We start from the raw sequence: 10099 nt of genomic DNA, 5'->3' as shown, positions 1-10099 counted from the left end.
TCCTGCCAGAGGCAAAGTCACATTTGGGCAACAGTTCTCCAGGTTCGCCACAATCTTGTGGTGTGTTATAATGCACTAAGGCCTTGGTGAGGAGCTGGGGGTGCTTGAGCTACGAGCCACAAAAGAGGATAAAAAGTGAATGGTTTGTTCAGAGGAACCTACAAGTTATTTTTTTAAAAAGTCTCAGCAAGGGTTAGCACTGGGATTTTGGGACTCTTTGGCTTTTCCTTCTGTATTAATGACAAGCCTGTGTTGGTTGCCACTATCTACCTCCCACTGGATTTGATAGGCTCTTATGTGGAATAGAGTTTGCACTGTTCACGTTGTCCTTCCTGTGATTGGCTGAGGTCTGTTCCTGGTGAGAGTGGACACAGTTTAATGGGAAGTAGGCACTGGCTGGTACAGCTGTGGTCTTAGTTCAGTAGACTGGTACAGTCGATCCAGTAGCCTTTTGTTTAACATTGTTCTTCTTGTAGATATTGTTCTGCAAGGGCCTAAATGCATGTCTTTATATGCTGCCTCTGTGTGTGCTAACAGGTAGAACTGTCCATTCAGTCTTCTCCTAGAGAAGAATACTTTTCTTACCTTATAAAACATTGGTTTTACTGATGGATTAACCCACTGCAACTATGGAAAAAATAAACAATTTATAACAATATTATAAACAATTTCCTGTTTCTGTTACACATCGCTGTAGATTATTAAAACATTTTTAACCATTGAATTAATTTTCAATGTATAAATGGTGTTTACTTCTTACAGTTCTTTCAGCTCAGATGGTGTCAGCTATCAAGTCCTTTTTGCTTTTCTTTTCGAAAATTTTGTTTTCAGGTTCTTATTGCTATGATGCCTGGGTTGCTAACCCTGTAGACATTGGAATTTTTTTTTTTTTTTTTTTGAAGCTTAAGCTAGAAATCCAAAAAACACTTGTGGAAACATTTGGATTGGTTTCATATTTTATTAAAGTTGTTTTTTCTCTTACAGAAGCTAAAAAGCTGCTGTTTCCTTGATTTTTGTTTCCCCCTTCCCACCTCATATAAATACACGTCATAACCCTTTAAATGCCCTTTTCCTCAGTCTACCCAGCTTCCAGCTGCAGTAGCTCTCTTCATTTTCCCAGAAGAGTAAGAAGCATTTTTGCTTGTCTTGGAAATGCATAAATGAGCTCTCTATGTGCAATCACAGCTGAGTTCTCTACAGCTAGTGCCTTACAGAAGGACCTTATCTAGTCATCTACATTCCTGCAGTAACAAAGCGTGACCTTGTTTTCATTATATAAAAAAATGTTTTTTATATAATTACTGTGACTTTTTCTTTTGCGTGAATCTCAGCTAAAGTTGATAATTGCTGCTTCAATTTTCAGATAACTATTTTTTGTGAGCTGGTGGAAGAACACCAACAGAGTGGCCTTTAGGAGAGATGCTGTATATAAGTAACTGCTGAGAACATAACAAAGGTTCAATTGTGCTTTTCTGTTGCAGAGCCAAGAAAATCCTAGTGTGACATTTTTAGATATTGGATTTGAAGGGATTAAGTAACACGTAGGCTCATTATTTTCCAGAATATGTAGATATTTGCTGCTTTTATTACATCTTTTCATTGAGGCAGTTTTCCACTTTGTAAGAAATGGTACAAATAATATATAAGAATAGTAGAAGTAAACATTTATTTAACATTCTGTTTTTAATTAAGTGGGACTTTGCAAGTATTGAATGTACTATATTTGCACGGGGTTTGGTCACACCTATGAACCAACGGAGTATCCATAATCTAATATCTTCTCGGCCTTAAACTGAAGGAGTGTAAGCTTCTGGCAGCAACTACACTTCAGGCCCAACTAGATGTCTGAAGTCAGTAATCAAAATAAAGAAGTTAGGTGTCTATCTAGTTCAATTTCTTGGGAAAGATGAGCCACAAATAGCTCCTACCAGCCTTGAGGAAGCTGCTGATTGCTCTGCATTTCTGAAAATTAAATGTATAGGCTCCTGAATAAATATTTGGACACTTTTTAAAAATGTTGGCCTTGCTGTGTAAATGTGTGTACTGTCCTATATGGTAATTGCATAATCCAAGTTGTTTAAAGCATTGTTAAATCAATAAAACCTCAAACACTTCTGTGAGTAAGTAAATTATCTGCTTCTTTTATGCGGTACAGAGGGGTGAAGTGAGTTGTCCACAGTCATACAAAATATTAACAGAAGCTCTGGAAATAGTACTTGGGTCCTGGTCTGTTTCTATAATTATTTGCTAAGATTTTATAACCTTTTTCATAAAAAATGGGGGTAGCTTACAGATTTATAACATCAAGAAGAGAAATGATCTGTGTTTGTAAAGTGTAGGATTGTAGGACTCATCCCTTGAGGATGAGGAGTGGGTTTCATAGATTCATAGATGCTAGGGTTGGAAGGGACCTCAAAAGATCATTGAGTCTGACCCCCTGCCTAGGCAGGAAAGCATGCTGGGATCAGATGACGGCGGCCTGTGGGGGGTGTTATTGTGAGGAAATCTGAGTCACAGATGGGAAATTTGCAATTGGCCTGGGCTTTTCAAAAGAGCCTAAGGGAGTTAGATACCCTCAGTTAGATATCCTCATGTTTCTAAAGCAGTTATAATCTTAGACTAGCTTTGAAGAAAATGTTGTCTCCTGCATTTACAAGCCTCTGCTTATTGGTCAACATTGTTATTCTCCTGGAGGCTGGTAGTTGTCATGAGCAGTTATTTGTACTTGCAGAGAGAACTGATTTGTGCCCTAGCTAAGGCCAGTCCCTTGGTAAGCACTGAGTGTCCAGATAGAGACTCTGAAGTGTTCTTTTCAGTAGGGAGCCAGTACAGGGTGTAAACACATGATATGTCCTGGCTAGCTCAACTTGTGTCCAGAACCCTTGATTCTGCTCGCTGCTTACACTGTGCTCGAGTCTGTGCTAAAATGAGCGTCTGGGAGGAATGCTGAGCAGTTGTTAAGCCATGGAGGTTTTGTTTGGGTTCCAAGGTTCTGTTCTTGTCTCCATTTCTGACTTGCTGTGTGACTTTGCCTGGCTCATTTCCTCCGTCTCTTTCTGGTTGTTAACTGAGAATAATACATATTCCATGGTTTCTTTTTGAGCCTTAAAAGTTGGTCTGGCATTTTGAGACCCTTTGCTGAAAGATGTTATATGACAAGGTACCAGAGACAGCATTTGGGGCCAAAATATTATTCAAATTGCACTAGTGTTGGAGGGGCTTCGCCTTGATGTTATCCTGGTTATGCAGGGGCCTGCACCAACAGTTTGTAAGCTCTCTGGGACAAAATGTCTTCTGTTGGTATAGTGTCTGGTTTAGCGGGATCCCAGCCTGGGGCTGGAATTCCTGCTTATTAATACAGAAAAAGAAAAAATGAAGAATTGTAGTAATAGACCATCACTGCCCCAAGAAGATTATGATTTAGGTAAACCAGATGTCCAATGGGTCATACTCCAAATATAATCACTACCATTTTTTATTTTTTCTGTATTTTAGTTGAATAAATCAGTTTCTTTGTTACTTGTTTCACTTGCAGATGAAACAGACTGAATTTTTTTCTTTTTCTTTCAGAGGTGGTGCAGAACTCTTGTTTGATGGCATTAAGAAACATCAGGTGACTTTGCCTTGTCAGCAAGAGCCTTGTGAGTACTAGTGGTTTTCAAATAAGTTGAAAAAAGGACAGCAAATGAAATGCATGTGAAAAACAAAGCCAGTTTATATAGCCATTATTTAGTTTACAACTAAAATCAATGTGTTTTAAGACAATTTCAGCCATGCTATTGATTTAGTTAGCTTGGCAGACAGTAGTTAACCTGCAGAGTAAATACAAAGCATAAATTAGCTGAGCACCTTTCTCATCCTCTAAGCAACCCACAGAGTAGCTTCACTGCTTTAGAGATTTTTTTGCCTTCCACCTCTGCAGAATGCTAATCATCTGTGGCCTCCAAATATTTTCAAAAAGTCCCTATTCACTTTCATAGGTCCACAAAGGTGCCCATTAGCTGTTTTTTCTCTGTGGATTCCCATATGGGACTGGGATATATGCTCACATTACAGTGTATTTTTATTGTCTTTATATTAATTTAGAACACTTGATTAGACTTAAGCCTCACAGTCCAGAATGTCAGAGCTAGAGCTTGAAAATTGTGTGGACCTTGGGGGTAAAATAGTTCTCTTTAGTTCTGCATATATAATAATAATAAAAAAAATGCTTGTGTATGGAGGGTTTCTGACTGTTCCAGTGATATTCAATATTAATTTCTGTCTTTATGAATGCATGGTAACAACAGTGAAAAATATATCATTCTGATTACTATTTTGCTTGGCCCCACACCTGAGGAAACTTTCATTGCAATGTGCTGGCACAAATATAGTCTGAATTTTTTTGTTAGATTAACACCTTTTACTGTTTGAAAACTGGAACTATAAGCTTTGAAATCATGTAAGATATCAGTGAACTTGAGCCATTCATGAGAGACTAGTTGCTAATATTTAAATCTATATGCTGTCCATATTAAGACTGTAAATCCTCCTGCTGTTTTTGAGAGTACTTAAAGGCAAGTATAAATGCTTCCCAGACAGATAAACTCTTGATCCCTGGCTACAAACAACATATAAATAAAATGATAATGGGAGTTTTGAGAAGAGGCATGATCTTATGATTAAAGATATGGGGCTGGCACACTGGAGAATAGATTCTGTTCTTCATTTTGACACTGATTCACTTTGTGACCAAAAGCATATCATGTAGCATTTCTTGTCAGGCTGCTAGAATGGGGCTAACGTTTCTGTACCTTGCAGGAGGGTTTAGTAGTTAAATTCTAAGGCTGATAAAGTAAAATCCTTACATGAAAAGTACTAAAAGGCAAAATTCCAATTTATTTCAGTAGTAAACTTTTTGAGCTGCAGTACTGTGTTCTTTGGGTGCTGTGGAAGCCTCAAATATCTGTTCACCATGCAGCACATTACCAGTATTTATACAATGAGCAAGTGTTGGGATAAAAGGAATTGAAATCAAATAGTATGCATTATATCTGTGTATTATATCTAACATGATGCATATACCCAGTGGGCACAAGAATGTAATGAATACTGAAACATTTTCTGTAGCTGATAGTAGTAGAATATAAAATGTATGAAGTGTCCAGTTCAGTTCCTGTTGAAGTTATTGGGAAGATTTCATTGATGTCAGTGAGATTTGGCCTGAAAAATAACTTTCCTGAAGATCTTCTGTTCTCAGGTGCTCATGATATAAGGTCCAGTAGCTCAGGTGTGCAAAAGTTTGGCTGGTAATATAGGCATGGAAATCCGAAGCAGAACCGCATCAGAAAAAACATTCTGTAAACTCATTTGATTTACAGTGTGACCAGTGCCAAGTGCCTTCCTTATTGATTATGAAAATACTAATGCAGCAGTCCGTGGACAGATATCTGGGGATCTGATATGCTAGTCTTCTCACAGGAAACATTCTCATTAATGTCAGTGGAAGTTTTCATTGAGTAAGGACAGCAGGATTGGGACTTTTGTGTTTAAAGAAACAAGCAGCTCACCCATGTTCAGAGTTTTTTGTCTACTTGCTTCCTTTATACTGTATATTCATCTCCTTATACACTGAAGGAAAACAGTACTATGAGTTCTAGAACAAAATGCAAACAATTATAATCCCATTAACTGCTTTCATTAGCTATCAAGATTATTTTTGACCATTCTGGTCTCTCTTATCCACTCTTCTTTTCCCCTTGGGTTATTTTTTCTCTTTGTCCTCTTTCTGCAGATCAGCTGCTTCTCTGGGATGTTGGGCCCAGCTGTATTTTACTGGTTTAGACTTTTGATATATCACATAGGTGCAGTAGGATGGGAAGCTTGATAAACAAACATAACTACATTTAAGGGAGGAAAATAGCCTGTGGTCTGTATTTGTCTTGAGTAGTGCTCTTTACATAATACTGATGCTTTAAAAAAATTATTGTGCGACAATTTCAGTGATTTACTAATAGTAGACACTAGGTGATCATGGCCAGATTCTTCTTATCAGCCTGTGCATAAAAACTCTTCCCCCCCCTCCCCTCTCTCTCTTTGCTGACTGGCTGGGGGGAGGTGGGTTGCTGGGAGGCTAAAGAAGCACAGAGAAGTGGGAGCTGCAAATGGGACCACAGCATGCAGCCATGTGCTAGCAGCTCTTTCTGCTGTGGAATCCTGAGTCTTCGCACTTGGTGTGTGACCTGCTGTGCTGCCAGTGAGGAACGTGCAAACAAAAGTATGAGATGCAAGCTATAGTGTATCCAGGCCCATCTAATATTTTCTCAGGTGCTTCAGAAGGAAAAGCAGAAGTTAAATGCACAAGAATACTTTTCCCAGAATTGTGCTAACAACTTTGATCTCATTGATATGCTGATAGAGAGACTAAAGGCACTAATGTCTTGTTGGCTTATTGTGCATAAAACTATAGTAGGTGGAAAAGGGTAATGAAGAGGATAAAAATATTTGTTACGTGGAGAGAGGATTAAATTGGCAGGGAAATCAACTTTATTTTCAAACATCTAAGAAGCTGTTAGACAGTGGAGCATAAAGGAAAAAAGCCCTAAATTAAAAACTGAAATTGATTTTGGCAGCACCCCCCCAAAACAAGCCACAGTTAATTTGACCAAGTGCTTCAGTAATCAAATAGATCATTGTGTACCTGCTGCTGCAAGAGATGTCAGAGCACCTTCCCCTTCTCGGTTGGATTTACAGTTGGTGGGTTTGGCCTTCAGGAGGGAAAAGTCACTGACTATTGGAAGGCTGGGAAATAACCAGCATCATTTAACCTTTGTAGCAGTTGCAGGGTTGAAGTCACATTGGCTAAGAACAGTTAGAAAGTACATGTAGCTCTGCATGTGCCACTGGGCGTTGTATGCCAAGATAAGGGTGCTCATTAAAATGTCACTGGTGGGAAGTTTTCTGCTCTGTTTCATGGGTCCTATACTGCTAACAGCAATGGAGATGTTCCTGTAGGTCAAGTGGGAGGGGCTTTTGCTTTTGGAAGAGTGGGTTTAAGCATAAGTAGTAATAAGTCTGAAATGTGTTGGTAGTCTCGCATGACGCTATTTGACATTTTAAGGTTGGAAGTACAACACTTGAATCCAAATGTTCTGGTAATCATACATTTTTTCCCCTTTTATCTGAAGCCTCACATGGAGGGGAAGAAACATGGTTATTCCAAATTTCTAAGGGTGGGGTAAAGGTAAAGTCCTTATTTGTTGATTATTGAATGCATTCATGGCTCTGAACTAAATACAAGGGAGCACAGTGCGTTCCCCCCCAAGAATTTACAGTCCAAGGTCCTGATCCTGGAAGGTGTGAAGCATCATCCACTTTCACTGTAATCAGTGAGAGTTCAGGGCAATCAGCACCTCGGAAGAAGGACTTGGTATCTCTCACACTTAGGCCCTCAAATACAGAAAGGATAGTTCACACAGGTACAGTATACCTGTGGGGGCCAGCTTTTTTGACAGGCATGCCACAGATTGGTCCCATACTCTCCCACAGGGCCACTCTGATTCCATTTTTATGCCCAATCTACTGCTCTTTCTGCTTCCTACTCTGTGCTTCCTGCTCTGCTTTCTGCTTCCTTCCTTATCTGACATTGTGCTGCTTCTCCCCTCCCTGATCTGCCATGTGCCACACACAGATTGTGTATGCCACTTGTGGCACTCATGTCACAGGGTGGCCACCCATGCCGTACACCATAAGGGTGAGGCCTGACTGTAATTCCTAACTGCCAGAGAGATAATAAAACTCAGAGTAAGAGTCAGTTCCAGTGCAAAATGCTCCTTATGGTGATATTTAGCTGTGCATGAGAAATTACTATTTCAAAAGGTTTTTATTGCTACGTTTATTAAATGTGACACTTCTACAAGCAAATGTTTTGAAATGCATTTTTGAAATATTTTTAGTAATACAGAAACTTGTCAGAAAAATTAAAATTAAAAAATCATTGGCTTTATTTATGGAACTTCATGACAATAGTATCTAATCCTTTCAAACTGCTCTGTAGCGCTTTCCCTCCTCAGAAGAAGATAAGAGCATCTTCATGTTTACCATGCCTCTGTTTTGTAGGGAACAATATACTAACTGATGAGGAAAATGAGGAGCGCAGAGACGGTGTGACTTACCTGGGAGAACCTCAGCATAGCTGTGGAGACGGAGGTAGAGGCTGAGAGCCCTGGCTCCCAACCCCCTCTCACCCCAGCCTGCACTGCCAAGTCTACAGCAATGGGGAGAGCCATGTTGGAGCCCATCTAGGCTCTGTCCCATGAATGCAGCACCTGCCATGGTAGATCCAGCCATGTGGATAGGTCTTTAATTTGTTCTGACTGCTTGTGTTATTTCTCCATCAAGTCTCTGGTGTTTCCTGGCTGTTGCCCCAAAGAAACAGGCATGCTGTTTATAAGGGGTTTACTGAGCAGGCAGAGTTGCATGTCTTATCAGAAAGAAAGATGGAAAAATTAAAACTTGGTTGTGGGACGGGACTAGTGCAGTCCTAGTGTCCCCCCAGCAGGCTCAGTGTAGTGGGAACAGCATTAACCCTCTGCTTTAGATCAAATCAGTCTAACACATTGAAGAAGGAACTTCCCAGGCACAGAGAAACTCGTCTCTCTTCTGTGTGACCAAATCCCTGTGATGGCAAAGCTGGGCTCTTCAGTCCTCGTTTCCCAACCAAGCCTATTACCACACAGACACCTAGTAGGATAACCTTTCCACCCCATCCCCACCCCCACTCCTCATGCTCTCTTCTTTTCTCTTGGTGGTATTTGCTGTCATGACACCACTGTTTAAAGGGTGGCAGCAGAGCATAGGCTGACAAGGAGGTTCCTGGCCCTTTAAACTGCTTAGCATGCGTTTCACACGGTTCACAGTGCCAGCTGTTCCTTTCTCCTCCTGCCCTCACTCGCAGGAGCTGTTTGCTGAGCTCAGAGCTCCTGTGCAAAATTGCTTTTCAAAAGAGCCACTTTCTGCTTAATTAAACAATGAGACGCCGTCCCTCTGCACATCTGTAAAGCTCCTTCTGCAGCTCCTTTATCCCACAAACTGCTCCATTCTTACCTCCATTCTCTTGTAAATCTTCCCCCCCTTATTCCCCCATCCTGATCATCTCACTGGCTCTTTCTTTTCCCCTTTCAAGTGTAGCTGAGGGGCTTGATGGTGTATCTGTGGGGGTGGTGGGGTGGGTGGACATGAGTTGGCTTAATGGTCCTTGCTATATATGAAAGCATAATGTTAGCAAAGTAACTGCTAAAAATGAGTCGAGAGCTGGTGCCAGACAGGGCTTGTGTATTTCAGAGGAATAAAATGAGGATAGCTGTTGAAGGGGATGTAGGATCAGTAGGGAAGAATGACTTACCCAAATGGTTGAAACAACACTAAAGGTGCCTGGGAGGCATGAGGCAGAGTCAGTGTAAGACACTGTCTTGCCCAGCTGGTAGTGGCAGAGTGAGTCTGTACCAGGGAAATCCCTCTACAGGCTTTCTGTATGAATGGATGGTGCCAGGCTGCAGGGGATTCCCTCAGCAGGTTCCCTTTATGAATAGTTGCATTCCTCAGTGGACAGGGAGTCCCTGAAATAGGATGCCATGGATTCTGTGGTTGTTTTCCCCCTCTCAGTCAGCTTGTTCCAATCCTTGGAAATGTTTGATTTTTTTTTTTTTTTTTTTTTTTTTTTTAACCCAGAAAAAATCAGTTTAAGGGAGGTTTTCATCTAAGCTTTGAAATTGCGTGTTTATACTTAATAACTCTGCCAAATGTCGCAGGATTTGCTGGAGCTCCTTAAATTATACAGCATCAGCTGTTCCAGAGTGTGAAAGCAAGAGATGAGTAGAGGAATAGATATAAGAATTGGGTGTGGAGGTCACCTACCTGTGTGTCAAGACAGAGAAGTGACATTTAGTATGATTATACATTGCACACTTAGGGTTGAGAGGGTAAAATTAACAACAGGAAAATTTAGGCTGAATGAGAAGATTCCAAATTGCAACAGCATAGAATCTCTTGGGATTTAATGAAAGCACCATGTTGCTTGAGCCATTTAAAACCAGAATGGACAAAGCCCTGGAGAGTCTCC

At 40.5% G+C, this 10099-nt stretch overlaps 1 protein-coding gene across 1 annotated transcript in view; it reads left to right on the top strand.

Annotated features, from left to right (window-relative positions):
• URM1 (ubiquitin related modifier 1) overlaps nucleotides 1–10099 on the top strand; it is a 24588-nt gene that overhangs the window by 534 nt on the left and 13955 nt on the right. Inside the window, exon 2 of the mRNA XM_006024300.3 lies at nucleotides 3571–3641. Within this exon, the coding sequence (XP_006024362.1) occupies nucleotides 3571–3641 (71 nt within the window). The remainder of the gene's footprint in view (nucleotides 1–3570; nucleotides 3642–10099) is intronic.

The sequence above is a fragment of the Alligator sinensis genome, unplaced genomic scaffold (assembly GCF_000455745.1).
Source record: "Alligator sinensis unplaced genomic scaffold, ASM45574v1 scaffold388_2, whole genome shotgun sequence".
In the NCBI taxonomy this organism is placed as follows: domain Eukaryota; kingdom Metazoa; phylum Chordata; order Crocodylia; family Alligatoridae; genus Alligator; species Alligator sinensis.
The sequence above is the reverse complement of the archived record's forward strand: the minus strand, read 5'-3'. Positions and strand labels throughout refer to the sequence as shown.